This window comes from Siphateles boraxobius, unplaced genomic scaffold (genome assembly GCF_051911475.1).
Source record: "Siphateles boraxobius isolate OS27281-9 unplaced genomic scaffold, OSU_SipBor_1 137, whole genome shotgun sequence".
Lineage (NCBI taxonomy): Eukaryota > Metazoa > Chordata > Actinopteri > Cypriniformes > Leuciscidae > Siphateles > Siphateles boraxobius.
This window is the reverse complement of record NW_027508741.1, coordinates 883146-902083: the sequence shown is the minus strand read 5'-3', so window position 1 is coordinate 902083 and position 18938 is coordinate 883146. Positions and strand designations below refer to the sequence as shown.

General features: G+C 36.2%; 1 protein-coding gene and 1 long non-coding RNA gene across 3 annotated transcripts in view; one reads left to right on the top strand and one right to left on the bottom strand.

Moving 5' to 3' along the window:
- rftn1b (raftlin, lipid raft linker 1b) overlaps positions 1–18938 on the bottom strand; it is a 118168-nt gene that overhangs the window by 89647 nt on the left and 9583 nt on the right. For both annotated transcript variants that reach the window (XM_077229956.1, XM_077229955.1), the window contains exon 2: positions 9620–9791. In XM_077229956.1, coding sequence (XP_077086071.1) covers positions 9620–9764 — 145 coding nt within the window. In that variant the 5' untranslated portion in view covers positions 9765–9791. The remainder of the gene's footprint in view (positions 1–9619; positions 9792–18938) is intronic.
- LOC143738076 (uncharacterized) lies at positions 5145–9738 on the top strand. The gene is made up of 4 exons (XR_013203829.1): positions 5145–5301; positions 5434–5509; positions 7377–7488; positions 9636–9738. It is a non-coding gene; the product is annotated as an uncharacterized LOC143738076 (long non-coding RNA).

The following is an 18938-nucleotide window of genomic DNA, read 5'->3' as shown; positions in this document are numbered from 1 at the left end:
CAGAAAATATTTCATAATATTACTTTTTTGTATCACATAAATGCTGCCTCGAGGCCTGTTGCATGAAGCTGGTTTCAGTACCCAGGAAAGTTTGTGCAAACTCAGGTTTTTAGAAGTTTTCAACACCATGTTAACTTGCGCTACACGATTCTCGAGCAGGTTTTATTCTGGGTTAGTGATCGCAAACTAAAACTAGACCAATCAGCTGTGAGCAAAGTGACATATATATATCTGATGCGATAAGCCACTCCCCCTGCATCCCTCGCTCTAAATGAAATCCACAAGTGTAAGTGGTAAAGCCAGCATTGGGCAGGTCATGTGATCTCAAGTCTGTTTTTTATGCTGCCAATATCATTCAGCATTTTTTTTTTGTGTGTGTGTTTATTTTTGTGTAAAATTTCTCTAATGACAGTGAATCTAGAGAGGATTTGATTGGACAGCAATCTGTGTAGTGCAGGATGACTCATCAACATTTTTAGTATATCTTTTCTATAAGAGAAATACTGTCTATATCATAGAATTATTTTATACAATAAAGCCTCAAACCTATAGATAGATAGATGGAGGGATGATAGATAGATAGATAGATAGATAGATAGATAGATAGATAGATAGATAGATAGATAGATAGATGGATGGATGGATGGATGGATGGATGGATGGATGGATGGATGGATGGATGGATGGATGGATGGATGGATGGATGGATGGATAGATAGATAGATAGATAGATAGATAGATAGATAGATAGATGGAGGGATGATAGATAGATTGATTGAAGATTGATAGATAGATAGATGGATGGATGGATGGATGGATAGATAGATAGATAGATGGATAGATAGATGGAGGGATGATAGATAGATGGATAGATAGATAGATGGATGGATGGATGGATGGATGGATGGATGGATGGATGGATGGATAGATAGATAGATAGATAGATAGATAGATAGATAGATAGATAGATAGATAGATGGATGGATGGAAGATAGATGGATACATGGAAGATAGATAGATAGATAGATAGATAGATAGATAGATAGATAGATAGATAGATAGATAGATGGAGGGATGATAGATGGATGGATTGAAGATTGATGGAAGATAGATAGATACTGTAGATAGATAGATTGATACATAGATAGATGGAAGTTGGATGGATGATAGATAGATGGATGGATGGATGATGGATGGATGGATTGAAGATTGATGGAAGATAGATAGATAGATAGATAGATAGATAGATAGATACTGTAGATAGAAAGATAGATATATAGATAGATACTGTAGATAGATAGATGGAAGTTGGATGGATTATAGATAGATGGATGGATGGATGATAGATGGATAAATGGAAAATAGATGGATGGATAGATAGATAGATGGAGGGATTGAAGATTGGATGGATGGATGGAAGATAGATAGATACTGTAGATAGATAGATACTATAGATAGATAGATACCATAGATAGATAGATACTATAGATAGATAGATACTATAGATAGATAGATAGATACCATAGATAGATAGATACTATAGATAGATAGATAGATAGATAGATAGATAGATAGATAGATAGATAGATAGATAGATAGATCGATCGATCGATCGATCAATCGATGGATAGATAGATAGATGGAGGGATGATAGATAGATAGATACGATAGATAGATAGATAGATAGATAGATAGATAGATAGATAGATAGATAGATAGATGGAGGGATGATAGATAGATAGATGGATTGAAGATTGATGGATGATAGATAGATTGATAGATAGATAGATAGATAGATAGATAGATAGATAGATAGATAGATAGATGGATGGATGGATGGATGGAAGATAGATGGATACATGGAAGATAGATAGATAGATAAATAGATAGATGGAGGGATGATAGATGGATGGATTGAAGATTGATGGAAGATAGATAGATACTGTAGATAGATAGATTGATAGATAGATAGATGGAAGTTGGATGGATGTTAGATAGATGGATGGATGGATGATGGATGGATGGATTGAAGATTGATGGAAGATAGATAGATAGATAGATAGATAGATAGATAGATAGATAGATAGATAGATAGATAGATAGATACTGTAGATAGAAAGATAGATAGATAGATAGATACTATAGATAGATAGATGGATTGATAGATAGATAGATGGAAGTTGGATGGATGGATGATAGATGGATAAATGGAAAATAGATGGATGGATAGATAGATAGATGGAGGGATTGAAGATTGGATGGATGGATGGAAGATAGATAGATAGATAGATAGATAGATACCATAGATAGATAGATACTATAGATAGATAGATAGATAGATACCATAGATAGATAGATACTATAGATAGATAGATACCATAGATAGATAGATAGATAGATAGATAGATAGATAGATAGATAGATAGAAGATGGATGAAAGATGGAAGACTGATGGATGGATAGATAGATTGATGGGTGGAGAGATAGAGAGACTGACAGAGTGATAGATAGATAGATAGATAGATAGATGGATGGATGATAGATAGATGGATGATTTTGATTTATTTATTTATATTTATATATATAAGAAATATCTATATTTTTCTCTCTTTGAGAATAAGTTGACAGTAAACGGGCTCCTTGTGTTAAACGAGTGTTGTTTATCCCACTGCTGGAAACTTGAAGATTGCATTTGAACAGAATCGATTCTGCTGGTTCTGATGTGAGATGATTGGCTTGTGAAGGTTCAGTGTGTTTCAGACGCTGTGATGTAAAGCAGACGCTCGCGGTCGAGGGCAAACACACACACGCCAGAGTCGTGAAGCAAGCCGGCTTTATCAAGACACCGACAGGCAGATCAATGCAGGAGACACACATTCTCACTCACAGTGACAAACTGGAGACGTGCACCAATAAATGTGCTTTACTCTGACATTAAACTGAGGCAAAAGCCATTTAGACGACAGCGGCCTGACACTGGAAAGGGGTTGAGCGGAGTACGATGAGTTTCTTCCCCCACAAACAGCAGCTTTAATCTGAAACAAACTGCAGCTTTGCACTGAGAGCAAAAAAACAAAGAGCTTTGACACGGACTCTGTCGAAAGAGAGGAAGGAACTTTGCAGAGATCTGCACTTCCTGTTGACGAGAACACACACACACACACACTCACTCGCTGCTTCTGACAACACACCAAAAACAACACTGATTTCACAAATGGAGACTAATCATACCTATCAAAGGAAGCAAGGGAATAGTTTGCTGTTCTGTACTTTCTTAAAAGCATTAGAAGGACAAATCATATTTTGATCATCTAATATAAAAATAACTAGAATGAAAAATAATGATGATTTTAGCCATGTCAAATATCTTGACTTTATCCAACAGCTCACTGTGATCATTTGACTTAACTTAAAACATTTTTTAAGTAAATAAACTTCATGCTTAACCGAAAAAAATAACTAATGTGGATTTGTCATGTTAACATAACTTAATTTTTTCAATTAGGCATTGTTTATTTACTTTTTTAGTAAACCTGTTGCCTTAAAATTATTAAGTAAGTGAACTGAACACTTTTTACAGTGTAATTTCATAAAACAGCATTAACTATTGAATTGATATTAGTAAAAAAAAAAAATATTTAATTATTTTGTCCCACATTTAAGCATGTTGCATGTGCAAAAATAAATAATTTTTTGTTTTGTTTTCCTAAAGCTTTCTTACACAGGCAAAGAAAGAGTTTCAAATCTTTTTTTTTGGACCTTGTGGAAAAAAAAAGTGCTATTTATGTCTGTCTACTTTGCACTGAAGCTAAATTATATAGCTTCCCATTTCACTGTAAGTTTAATGCGCATCGATCTCTTCTTAAGATGTTTTCCAAGGCAGACATGATATCCTTTAGAAAGATTAAAGGAGACTTAAAAAGAGAAAGTCTCCTGGCCAAGTGTGTTTACCAACCCAAGACAAAATTTAAAAAAAAAAATACACTAATAATCTTGAAATTTGACCGAGGCATTACACATTTTATGTGTATTAATAGCTCAGGATTATTCTGCTGGAATCATTAGCATGAGAATGTCATGGTTACTGTCTTGGATGCTGGATTTTTTTTTTTTCTGCTAATGAAAATAGTTACAAAAGAAGCCAAAGCATTGCTCTCCTCGGTACGCTATGATGGATGGATGGATGAATATAGGATAGATGGATAGATAGATGGATGGATTGAGACATAGAAGGATGGATAGATGATATATGGATGGAGAGATAGATGATGAATGATAGATAGATAGATGATGGATAGATAGACAGATAGATAGATAGATGGATGGATGATGGATAGATAGATAGATAGATAGATAGATAGATAGATAGATAGATAGATAGATAGATAGATAGATAGATAGATGGATAGATGGATGGATGGATGATGGATAGATAGATAGATAGATAGATAGATAGATAGATAGATAGATAGATAGATAGATAGATAGATAGATGGATGGATGGATGGATAGATGGATGGATGATTGATAGATAGATAGATAGATAGATAGATGATGGATAGATAGATAGATAGATAGATAGATAGATAGATAGATAGATAGATGGATAGATGGATGGATGGATGGATGGATGATGGATAGATAGATAGATAGATAGATAGATAGATAGATAGATAGATAGATAGATAGATGGATGGATGGATGGATAGATGGATGGATGATTGATAGATAGATAGATAGATAGATAGATAGATAGATAGATGATGGATAGATAGATGGATGGATGATTGATAGATGGATAGATAGATAGATAGATAGATAGATAGATGATGGATAGATAGATGGATGGATGATTGATAGATGGATAGATAGATAGATAGATAGATCGATAGATAGATAGATGGATGATGGATAGATGGATGGATTTGAAATGAATATTTCTGAATTTGCACAAGCCTGACGTATAGACACAATTTATGTTTGTGCATGAAACTAATTAGAAGCATTTAAGCATAATCCTTAGGTTTCTATGTGAAAAATAACAATAAAAATGCTACGCTAAAAGAAGCGCTTAGCGTCGTCAGCGTCTTGATCGACTCGTACGAATATCTCGTTTGATCTATATTTCAGGAGCATCTCACAGAAGAGCAGAAGGAATCGATGCATCAGAGAGAATATAATAGAGGTTTGTGCTGAAACCCTTAACCTGACAACAGGAGAGAGGTTTGAACTGGGGCTCTTCTGCGGGTCCGGGGCCCGAACTCATCATTCGTCCACACGGGGAAGATGAAATGAAGGAAGGTAATGTGGGGAAGCAAATGCCTGTGAATGAGTCTCCCGTGGCGTCCCTCAGACTCAATTTTCACACCGTTAGGCTTCAGAATAAAAGCACCAGTTCCTGAATCCCCTGCTTAAATCCTGACTCTCCTACAGATGTCCTCCCATTCCCTCTCTGCTGATTTACACACAAAAAAACACCTTGCAATATTGACTGACAGGCTGAATAAAGGTATTAGGTGTCTTTGCATTTCAATAATCTGCTGATTGTATCAGGGTTGTGATTTCGAGGGCGGCGTGTGGCCGAGAAGCCGTTCGGAAGTGTGTTTTCTATTCCTCTTCCTCTTGACATTTTACACATTTCAAATCACATTTAAGGGAAATAAAAAACGTGCAGGGCATGTTAAGCACATGCTGGTGTATTTCGCCACACGACTTATTACAAACGCTGTTTCTGACACCAGCGTTGCGGGTGAAATGTGTTTAGACAAATTCAAAAGCGTAGACTGTTATTTTGGTCTAATGATTCAAGAGAAACGTGTTATTGTTCAGCAGTTTCTCTTTAATTTGTTTGTGTGTGTGTGTGTGTGTGTGTGTGTGTGTGTGTGTGTGTGTGTGTGTGTGTGTGTGTGTGTGTGTGTGTGTGTGTGTGTGTGTGTGTGTGTGTGTGTGTGTGTGTGTGTGTGTGTGTGTGTGTGTGTGTGTGTGTCTGTGTGTGTGTGTGTGTGACCAAGCTGTTTTTAGTCAAACTGCTTCACAAGAAAACCGGTTTAAACCAGGATGGAAATGTTTTTTTAATTTTCAGTGTTATTTTAATATCATTAACTTATTCTTTTTTATTCATATTTTGAAGAAGTTTTTTTTTTGCGTGTGTTTATTTAGATAATTTAGTGTTTTTTTTATCCCTCTATTTAGATATTCATTTTGTTTTAGTTATTTTATTGCACGTTTATTCACGTTAAACCTAGAAGAAATTTTGAATTGTTGCTTTGGCAACTAGATGAAAAATAATAACTTTAAGTTTTTTTTATTTCAAATAACGAAAATATATTTTATGGTTTTAGTTATCTATAATAACACTGACAGAGTAAAAGAATAAAATTATTCTGAATAGCAACTCAGATGATTTGCTCTTTAATTTGTGTTTGATTTCATGTTTGACTTTATTACAGGTTCTTCAAATCTGAAGCCAGATTAGAGACTCTAGAAGAGACTTGTGAGTTAAATTGTGGACGTCTGCAAAAATCTAGGTGACAAAATTAAGTCATTATGTGTGATTTTCCTATTCTGTGTTATTAGAGCAGTAAATTAAGTTAATAGCGCCGTTTGCTTGGCGCTAATCTTAATCGTAATCACAACATCTGGTACACGTCGCGATACCACCACAACATCTTAAGAGAGATTGATGGGTCAGATCTCTGAAATACTCGTAGCGGTGCCTGTGAAAGAAAGCAATGCTGCAAGTTGACCATGGATGCATAAATTCGATTAAAGCGATTAAGAAATGTTCAGTCTAATGCTTGCACCCGCGTGGCGTCAGGGAACATTAAGCTAGCAGAGGCAGTCTTGCGTGTGGAACTTTATTGTCTTCGAATTGTAGATGAGACGTTTCTGCTCATCCTCCCCTTCATTTAAAGTGCTTTGCAACTCCTTTATGAATAGCAATATATTTGCAATAATAGAGGCAGTACGGAGAAATGAAGCGTTGTGGGTGAAGTGTGAGATATGGATTAAAACTGCTCAACATAGCAGCTCTTGCATGCACATATTCACCCATCTCGCAAAACTCAAGGGCATATAGAGCAATCACATGACCAGGCTGCCTTATTATAGTCATTACTGTAACAGTGCTGGAAAACTATAATTCCAGATGTCAATCATCTAGAGAATGTTAATTTAGCACAGGTTATTTGGGTTTCTAAGGTGATCTCAACAATGTCTCAAACTGTGCTCAGGTTTGCAATCAAATATCAAGAGATTTCCTTATGAACTCGAACATTTTCCATCAATTTCTACTGTTTATCAATGTAATAAGGTTCTGTACTCTTACTGTATGTCAGAAATGGTCTCATTTATAGCTGTTTTTATTTCTCCTATAGGGAATTTCAGGAGAAACATCTAACGTTTGTGACCCACATGAAACATTACTCACTTCCTGGAACTGAATCAAGGGTTGCGAAAAGAGAATGCAGGTTCGCTTTTTAATGCATGGTAGTAGAATTAAAATGAATCAAAATTCAAAGATTTTTAACTACTGAAGAAAAGCTTGTCAAGACAAACTTTGAATGTTGACTTAAAGCAGTGTTTGAAAATTTAGAAAAAGGTTTTACAATGTTATCTGTTTAAAAATAGATAGATAGATAGACAGACAGATAGATAGAAACCGACAGATAGAAACCGACAGATAGATAGATAGATAGATAGATAGAAACAGGCAGATAGATAGATAGATAGATAGATAGATAGATAGATAGATAGATAGATAGATAGATAGATAGATAGATAGATAGATAGATAGATAGATAGATAGATAGAAACAGGCAGATAGATAGAAACAGGAAGATAGATAGATAGATAGATAGAAACAGGAAGATAGATAGATAGAAACAGGCAGATAGATAGATAGAAACAGGCAGATAGATAGATAGAAACAGGCAGATAGATAGATAGATAGAAACAGGCAGATAGATAGATAGAAACAGACAGATAGATAGATAGATAGATAGATAGAAACAGGCAGATAGATAGATAGAAACAGGCAGATAGATAGATAGATAGAAACAGGCAGATAGATAGATAGATAGAAACAGGCAGATAGATAGATAGAAACAGGCAGATAGGTAGATAGAAATAGACAGATAGATAGATAGATAGATAGATAGATAGATGGATAGATAGATAGAAACAGATAGAAAGAAACAGATAGATTGATAGATAGAAAACAGGCTGATAGATAGACAGATAGATAGAAACAGACAGACATTGCTATAGATGGATAGAAACAGATAGAAAGAAATAGATAGATAGATTGATTGATAGATAGATAGATAGATTTCACCCACTCTGTTTAAGTAATGCTAAAAAAGTAAAAAAACGGGAATTTCTCGAGAGGAGGAAAGAGGGAAAAGGGATAGATGTGTTTAGATGTAGAGTAGAGAGAGAGAGAGAGAGATTGGCCTCAGTGTTCATCTGAATCCTCCACACAGGATTATTGTGATCTGTCAGCGAGACTTCTGGCTCACACTAAACTCCAGCCCGGCTCCGCTCGGGAGAAAGAACAACACTGACAGATATATTTAGCCCAGGCCCTCTGGATCTTCCCACATTATCCACCTCACAGTCTGCGGGATCCAGGAGCCTCCCCGCGGATCACACACACCTGAAAGCAGGTACTGAGACTCACAGAGAGAATTCTGGGAGGATTTGGGGTTTGTCATTTGCAAGTGTCATCACTTCGGGGATTTTCTAGAGCAGCAAAGTATAAAGGAAGGTTTTTCTGCGTGATTTCTCTTTTCAAAAGTTCCTTGCTGATTATCCTTACCTCAACATTTCTAACTCTGCTGCTGATCTTCTCTTTTTAAAAGTAACTCGATCTCAGAGTGAATTCACCAGAGATTATGTGAGGAAGAATGTACATCCAGCCGGTCGTTATCTCAGAATAAACCCGACCGGGTGATCAGGACATACACACACACACACACCTGAAGGGGGTTATTCTGAGATAACAATAATGTAGACATTATCCTGCTTATTACACGGATACTTGCCACAAGTAAATAATTAGACACGAAATATTGATCTGAGTTGAAATATTTTATCAGCTCTTTAAACGCAAAGCTTCAAGGAGAGAGCAGTTTCAGCGGCGAGATCAAACTAGACGGACACTTCAGAGATACGGTATACAGTCATAACACTTATTACACCACATTTCAGCACATAAATAATTATGGAGATATTGATTTCAGATTAAACTGTTTTAAAATCATAACTGTTTGTATCTTATAATCCAACAGTGTACAAAACAATATTCACAAAATGGCAGCCGCTGCGTTTGTATGAAACAAGAGAGAGCGAGTCCACGATACTGGATGGCATAAATAAATAACTGTACACAAAATATTGATTAGACTGAGTTTTAATATTTTATTAGCTCACCGAAAGCTGAACTTCCACGAAGAAAAAACGTTCCTAGCGAGCGTATAGCGCTGCTGACTTCAGTGACCCGGATGAGCCTGCGTTTCTGTTCTCAGAGGTTGTTATCTGGGAATAACTCACCGCTGGATGGTGCGATTGACCAATCAGAATCAAGTATTCCACAGAGCCGTGTAATAGGAGAACTTACCGTCTTTCCCCACCAGGAAGTCCACGTGGTGGTACGTGTAGGCGACCCCGATCTTGGTCTCCACCTGCGGTCTCTTGAGGGTGGAGTAAATCTTTCCCGGACTGTTGTCTTCAATGTGACGAAACTTCCTCAAGCCGCAGCCCATTTCTGCCCAACGACTGCACACTTAATCCTGGGAGGAAAGAGACACGGTCAGAGGTTTAAACAATGTCTTCAACACTGCAGACACATCAGAGCGGACCACTTTCTCATAATATACATATACATTCCACATCACCTCATTTCTCAGGTTCTGAAACGGTTCGTTTGAAGACTCTGAAGACTCAGTTTCTCTAAACTCCGCCTTTCCGAGAGCTGCTCTGCTCTGATTGGTCACATTACCCAGTGTATTGTGATTGGTCAACCGCTTACAATGCATATCAGGAACCAAACTCCCATTACCATATCTGACTTTCAGCTCTTCTCAGCGGTTGATACACAGCGATACGAACAATGGTTGTTTTTTCCATATCAATGCGAGTCCTAATCCTTTGGAAGTGCATCAAAGTGGATTTGCTTTGTCGACAGAAAACAGCGTTTTCTCGACATGAACAACACGAACCAAACTCTTCCAGTCTCAGATACAACTACAGTGTTTGAGGGCGGAGCAAAGAGACGCTGTTCAGCCAATCAAGACCACAAGCTGGGATTATGCAAATTTGTTACATTGTAACATAGGTTTGTAACAGGAAGCGAGATTGGAATTACTGACTCGTTTAAGGCACTTTTTTAACTTTTCAGATCTTTTAAATTCACAAACAGCTCTATTTACTTGCTCGGTTGGAGACACTTAATATTCAACAATATTATTGATCTGCCTGCATTGAAACCATTATATAAGAACTGAAATGAGCTGGACAATGACATCACGGTTTTCTCCAGAGCGGTTATATATATAAATGAACTAAATTAATAACTTTTTTACGGCAAAAATGAACCATCACTGAACTTACTTAAGCTGGACTATAACGCTATTTTCTTCTAGATCTGCTGTACAGCAGAAACAAACTCTGTTGTTATTTTCCTGTTATCTCTGTAAAGCTGCTTTGAAACAATCTGTATTGTAAAAAGTGCTATAGAAATAAAGGTGACTTGACTTGATGCTGCATGACAGGTAATCCTCAAAAAAGCATTACAGACACCACCTATTAAAGCATGCAGCATGAAGTGACAACAAGCTAATCTTTGAAATAATTATTAGTTGCATAATGCATTCTGTTTCACATGCTATTTTCAAACAATAGTTATATACTGCACAGTATTCAGTAAGCTATTGTTCTATTACGAATATAGTCCATAATAATTAGCTATTTTCTATTGCTTGTCATTGGTAGGTGGTGCTCATTCTATTTTATATTTATATTTTATAATGACATTCACATTTATATCCTGTAGTCGTTAATAGTTTAAATCAAAACACACAGTATGCAAGGTGTTCATGAGTCTGTCAGGCACAATGGTAATTGCGTATATCGGCTAAAGGTTGATGTGTATGAAGCATATACATGCCCTCAAAACTAATAGACAAGGACTACAAAACCACTAAACTCAACAGACTCTGTGTTCGGTTACTTTATTAGTAATTCCTCTCATGTATTTCCTCTTTTTCAGTCGTTTCCCGTTAGGAAAGTGATCTGTATGGATCCCGCCACAGAAGAAAGAATATAAAAGGTAATTAAGAATTTTTATCTCGCAATTCAGAAATCTTATCTCAGAATTGCGTGATATAAAGTCGTAAATGCGAGATATAAATTTAGAATTGCGAGATATAAAGTAAGAATTGCGTGATATAAAGTCGCAAATGCGAGATATAAAGTCAGAATTGCGTGATATAAAGTCAGAATTGCGTGATATAAAGTCGCAATTGCGAGTTATAAAGTCAGAATTGCGTGATATAAAGTCACAATTGCGTTAAATAAAGTCACAATTGCGAGATATAGTCAGAATTGCGTGATATAAAGTCGCAATTGCGAGATATAAAGTCAGAATTGCGTGTTATAAAGTCACAATTGCAAGATATAAAGTCAGAATTGCGTGATATAAAGTCAGAATTGCGTGATATAAAGTCGCAATTGCGAGTTATAAAGTCAGAATTGCGTGATATAAAGTCACAATGGCGTTAAATAAAGTCACAATTGCGAGATATAGTCAGAATTGCGTGATATAAAGTCGCAATTGCGAGATATAAAGTCAGAATTGCGTGTTATAAAGTCGCAATTGCAAGATATAAAGTCAGAATTGCGTGTTATAAAGTCGCAATTGCAAGATATAAAGTCAGAATTGCGTATTATAAAGTCGCAATTGCAAGATATAAAGTCAGAATTGCGTGTTATAAAGTCGCAATTGCAAGATATAAAGTCAGAATTGCGTGTTATAAAGTCGCAATTGCAAGATATAAAGTCAGAATTGCGTATTATAAAGTCGCAATTGTGAGTTATAAAGTCAGAATTGCGAAAGTCAGTCTTTTTTTTCCTTAGAATTGGACTTTGTAAATCGCAAATACAAATTTTAGATATCTAACAAATCTGAGATATAAACTCGCAATTATGTGTTATAAAGTCAGAATTGCATGATATGAAGTCGCAATTGTGAGATAAAAAGTCGCAAGTATCTTTTAAAATGTTTTATTCTGTGGCGGAAACAAGCTTCCATAAATCTGTCTATTTCCAAACGTACCACCTAAATCTGCTTCTGTGTGCGCAGAAAAATACGGTAAACTGCTGTTTTTCAGTTCCTTCAGTCTGGCACTGCCTCATCCTGTGCTTATTTGGCAGAAAGAGAGCAGAAAAAGACCCAATTAAGGGCACACTAGATTACTAAATAAATAAATAAGGGCTTCAGCTCATCATGGGAGCCCAATCTCACAACTGGCAGGCTGGGAATTAACACGTCCAGCCATTGAGAGGCCAAAAGTGCTCTCTGTTCATCAGCCAAACCCCCCCGTCTCCAAATCTAAAGTGACAAGCATCGACAGTCTCCAGCGGGTCAGAAGAGTCCAGGTAATATCCCATTGTGAGCAGCTGATTAAACCTGTGGTGGGCTGTTGATGAAGAATACTCTCTATTATGTTACTGTCTAATTACAGCGGCCGGACGAATAATCTGAGAGGCGGCGACGGCCGAGAATACACTGATAATGAGGTGAACCGCTCGAATGAAAAGGTGAGAATCAATCACAGAAAATCAAGCAGATTGTTCATTAGGAGTCGGGATAATGCCGGCAGATCCAGCGAGAGCAACTTTAATTAGGACCCAGACAAGAGGCCATGCAGATTTATGAACGCTGTCATAGGAATCACTGTTTCTTGTGACATGGACATGAATGGATGCGTTTGGCTATCCGTGGCTGAATCCAATCGGGGGAAATGACATCTGGAGTACAACAGTCATGCATCAGCAATGGGATTTTTCTCATATTTGATCGATTGAATGAGATGCGGGAATATTTTCGAGTTTTGGCTTAATGAAATGGGCGCGCAACCCTTTTTTAATGTTGTAATCTGATGTATTTCAGGCTCCAAAAGGGTGTTTTTGCAGGGATGCAATTGAAGAAAATTTTTGGTTCCCCAAAGTAGTTTTCAGTCGTCAGTTCTTAAAAGAACGATTTTTTCTTTTAATATTCTAAAGAACCTTTTCCCATTATAAAGAATCTTTTTTTTTTTTTTGTGGATTTGAAAGATTGCATGGAAGGTAAAGGTTATTTATGGAACCATCAATGCCAATAAAGAACCTTTGTTGTTTAACAGAATAAATTGTAAAGTGGGACTTTTTATCCATTGGGAAAAGTGAAAAGTTGGCGATACATACACTACCTTTCAAAAAAATTGAGTTTGATACTAAAAGTTGAAACTTTTGCTCAGCAAGCACACATTAAATTTATTTAAAAATGAAGGTAAATATATTTGTTATACATGATTTCTATTCCAAGTAAATGCTGTTCTTTTGAACTTTCTATTTATGTACTATTTGTAAAATGAATTATGGTTTCCCCCAAAATAATAAGCAGTTTTCAACATTGATACTGATAATAAATGTTTCTTGAGCATCAAAACATCATATTATACTGATTTCTGAAGGATCATGTGACACTGAAGACTGAAGTAATGATGCTGAAAATTCAGCTTTGATCACAAAAATATAGATTCATAAATCATACCGATCCCAAACTTACAGTACAAACAGTAGTGTGTCAGAATTGAGTCACAAGGAAAGGGTTAAAAAGTGAGTAATAAGTGATAAAAGAAAAAAAACCCTGTTTTTTATTTAATTGTGCACAATAAGACCAGTGTCAATTTTGATATTGATGTTTGATTTTTTTTGCCTTTCAAAGAGGATTTAGTGTTAACAGTAAAGGCCCATTCACAGTTCACACCAAGAACTATAACGATAACTATATTAGCATCCACACCAGTTGATATCATTACGTTTATTCTTGCACGCCCTGCATTTGTCGTCTGTGTTCGAACTCTTTAAGCAGTATGGATTCTGATTGGCTGTCAAAAAAATTTATTCAGAAAGTGATTCCATATATATAATTTTAGTATATAAAATACTATATATACTAAAATACTAAAATCCAACTATATTATAAGTTAGTTGTGGTGTGAACTATACAGATTTTAGAACTATATCTTTATCGTTATGGTTATCGCTCTTGCTATCGCAATTTTAACGTTTCCGATTCTTGTTGATTCCTAATTAACATTACACAAAGGTAAAAAAAAACTGCCTTAGATATCATTCACATTTAGTTTTACTGAAAAACATTTAATTGTAGCTGAATATCATGAACAAAAATCAACACTTACGCAAGGAACGTTTGCCTGTGGTTTAAAAATACCATAGAAGAACAACTAGCCTAACTAATATACATTTCAAGCATTATTAAAGACAATAAACACTCAATTAAAAAAAGAACAAATTAAAAATTAACAATCGCAACAAATAGATACAACTAGACAAAGATACGATTGAAATAAACAGTGTTTTTCAGGTATTCAGATACAGAAACTGGAATCAAATATAAAATAACACTGCACTTTATAAATAAAATATACATTAAAAATATAGTTACAAAAGTTATTCAGTCAAGAACGAGTTTATTTTCTCTTAGTCTTTTGTTTGATTAGAGTTATTAGAGAGATGCAGCAGGAATATTAGGCTGCTGTCACTTTAAGAGCTGCACTGCAGACAGAAAACAGCGAGGGATGGGCGATACCAGAATTTTTTAATTCGATACGATACCGATATTTTTTGCTTCAATTTTAACCATACCGATATCGATACCGATACCGCTTATTTTTTTAACTGTACATGTGATTTTTTAAAATAATGTTAATATTTTGTAAAATTTGATCATTACACTTACATGCAAATTACATCCACATGACACACTGGCGGTTCTAGAGGGGGGGCCAGGGGGGCCGTGCCCCTGTGACAACAATCTTGGCCCCCCTTGTGGCCCCCCTAAATGTGGAGTGTGAAAGAATTTTTACAAAACTGTTTTTTTTTTTGCTATCGTTGTTATCGTTGTATGCGTATTACTTTTTTATTATTCTATCTTTGTGGATTTGCTTGTTCACGTGACAATTCGCGTCACATTCGCGGGAATCGCGGCAGAATAACGTCTGTCTCCTGCACGCGAGAGAGGAGAGAAGGAGAAAGCTGGTAAATGTCAGTTCAGTTGCAAGTTCATTCTTTATGTGCGTATCGGGTGTGCGATGTGTATTGTCTATTATGATATTGTAATCAATGTTTTAACTGTATACGATGCACTGTGAGCTGACATCGCATTTGTCTCTCGTCCTTTCACTGCTGTGTGCGGTTCATAGGCTATGTCCCCAAATTAGTTTATGCCTTATATTTATATCATATTTATATCGCTGTCTGTTGCATTGAGACTCTGCTACGGTTTCATTTTGAAATTCTAGTCGGCGAAATAAAGGGAAAACAAACAGCGATGATTTCTTGACTGAAATCCGCGTTTTGAAGGAATCACTTTCTTCTTTCCCGAATGAATCAGCCGTTTGAACGAATTCGTTGAATGAATGAATCCCTCAACTCACTTATTAAGACAGTGACTTGCCGCCGCCTACTGGCGGTTTTAGTTTCATATTTAAAGTACCCTTTAATTAAAACGTTAAAATTAGAAATAATTTCATGTTTAAATATTGATTTTAAAAAAATCTCATAGCTTTATGCAATTGTGAATTGAGTGTAAATATATTAATGCCACTTCTGTGTCTCCTCTAGACTGCAAAGATGGATTTTGATTAAATTATTTAATTTGACTGGTAACAGTGGTACTGTATAATTATTGTATAATTAAGTATTATTGTATAAATAAGTATAATTACTGTATAATTTGAATGTTAATATTTGACATAAAAGGTGATTCATAACTCTAAATAAGTTTAGAAAGAATGTCCATATATAGGTGAAAATGCCTCTGGAAATCAATTTAAGGTGGCAAATTAAATTAATTAAAAATTAATTAAAAAATGAATTTCGGTCCCTGCTGTTAACTGACCACTGCATAGAATATTAAAAAATATGAATATCTTTGTGAGTCTGCTGTCAAAAACAGGCCTAAACCAGCCATGTCACCAGCACAAAAACACAATCAGTAAAATATCATCTAATCATCAACAAAACATTGAAAATATTGAGATATATTTTTGTCAATATCGCACACCCCTAATGTACGGTATGAATTTTGATTTCTTCAGGTTTTAAAAAGCCTTAAATTCGATTTTAAAAAGTGTGCAGGAGCCCTGTAAATGGTTAGACATAGTAACCTAGCAAGTAAATTAATTAATACGCTTCTTGGTCCCCATTGCTTTTGCTCTATAGTTCTCACCAAAATGGAGAGAAAGAATGACATCATGTCAATTACAGTTACTGTGACTAATACTGAATATGTAATGCAAATGTAAAAATATAATGGAAATGCAAATACATTGTTGAATGATTATAAACATGGTATTTTGCCTGTTAATGCCTGCAGTGCAGTGCAGAAAATGATATGACAACAATAAGGTCTAAATGCAACTGGCCCCTCTAACAGCACAACTGGCCCCAGCTTGGCCCCCCCAGTTGAAATGGTCTAGAACCGCCACTGCACACTGGCCATTAATACATTTATTACAAAAGCAAATTTGACAACAGATAAATAAACATGTTTCAAATAATACAGTGTTTTACAAAAAAAATTGTAAATAAAATAATACGTTATAACAAATATTAATAAAATAAAATACCAACAACATAAATTGTGCATATTTGCACTTTATTAAACGTTTCTTGCTTTTAAACAGACCATTTTTTCTTAATTTCCAACTTTCTACATATTTTTCCTATTTAGCAATGTTCGTATAGACGTTTCTTGAATGTCTTTTTATTTTTAATTGCTGATAAAGATTTTCTAATCTTTAAGCTTCAGATTGGTGTTAAAAGTAACACCACGCTTCGCTTTCTTTCTGCCATAGTGCCGTTCTATGCGGAAGTGTGCAACTGTGCGATGCGTGTCGTGTAGGGTACATGACGTGTCGTGTACTTGTGCATGTCGCTCGCTTCTCTCACGGGCCAGCTAAATATGTCAGGGAGGGGGGTTTTCTATTTAGCACAAACATTAAACAGAAGTAGCAAAAACACTTAATGATGCAGAAATTATTAATATAATTTTAAAATCGATATTTTTGTAGAGGCATCGATACCAAGTAAGTAGCTTGTGAGTATCGATATATCGATACTGCAGGATCGATGTGCACATCCCTAAAAACAGCACGTATTGCGCTCAAATTGTGCGCACGTTTTGGATGTGTGTGTGCAGCACTGAAAACAGCGCGAGTCGTCTCACGCTTAATTGGTCTAAAGTCATATTGAAACGCTCACAAAGGAATCGATAAGAGAACTTTTAGAACAAGCATCCGATTCCTGACCTCAAGTATTCGATTCCCGACCCTACTCTTTTCTGATATCTGTCCATCAGTTGGAAAAACAACAGACTGCCCCAAAAATAGCCGTTTTTGACATAAAAACCAGCACAAAGTGTTTTTCCCAGAACAGCTGCATGTTTTGAGCTCAGACACGTGCTCTCTGGAGGCAACAGGCTAAGCGTGTGCGCCGTCGGAGAGAGGAACCACGCGAAATAAAACCTGTGCGATACGTGGGGAAAACAAAGTTGGTTGGAGGGTGTGATATTTGCATAGCTGATAGAGACGGGGAAGGGAGGCTGTGCATGAAACGAAGCGGGAAGGTATTTTTAGAGCTGACGGAGGAAGTGGGAGATGTTTATGATTTCAGAGAGACTAGCTACTCCCTCCGCGAGCTTCTGCTTCACGCTTCCAGCTTTTGGCAGATCTGTCTCTCTAGTCAACCTGGCAACAGCTCCCTTAGCACTGGAGACTGACAGAACACAGTTCACTTCCAGTATACCGTTACACACACACACACGACAGTCCAAAAACACTGACTCTTCTGTCGGCATGCTTAGTCGGGGGACATTTAATTTAATATTCGACGATATTTTTGATCTTCCTGCATTGACAACATCACATGAGAACTGAACTGAGCTGGATGATGACATCACTGTTTTCTCCAGAGCGGCTGCATGTATAAATGATCTAAATTAATAACTTTTTACAACAAAAATGAAACATCACTGAACTTACTTAAAGGGATAGTTCACCCAAAAATGTAAATTCTGTCAGTAATTACTCTCCCTCATGTTGTTCAACCCCGTAAGACCTTTGTTCATCTTCGGAAACACGAATTAAGATATTTTTGATTAAATCTGAGAGCTGGATCACTCCTCCATAGGCTTCTAAGGGATTGAAACTTGTTCCCCGAAAAGTTATTAAAGACATCGTTAAAATAGTCCAAGTGACTCAATCTTAAGTTTATCAAGCGACGAGAATACTTTTTTTGACGACTTTATTTCTAAAATAACGACTTTATTTCAACTATTCATTTCCTTCTCTGCGGGCCTCGAGTGAGTTAGCGTAGTGTGATAGCGTAGTGTGATAGCGTAGTGTGATAGCGTAGTGTGATAGCGTAGTGTGATAGCGTAGTGCTACGTCACACGTAGGCTCACTATTGGCCGACGCTGGTCATGTGTGTGTGATGCGTGTGACGTACAACACAGAAGCGCTGCGCTGTTACACTAGTGAACTCACTCGACGCCCACAGAGAAGGACATCAATAGTTAAATTAAAGTCGTTATTTTTGTATGTTTTTGTGCACAAAAAGTATTCTCGTCGTTTGATAAATTTAAGATTGAG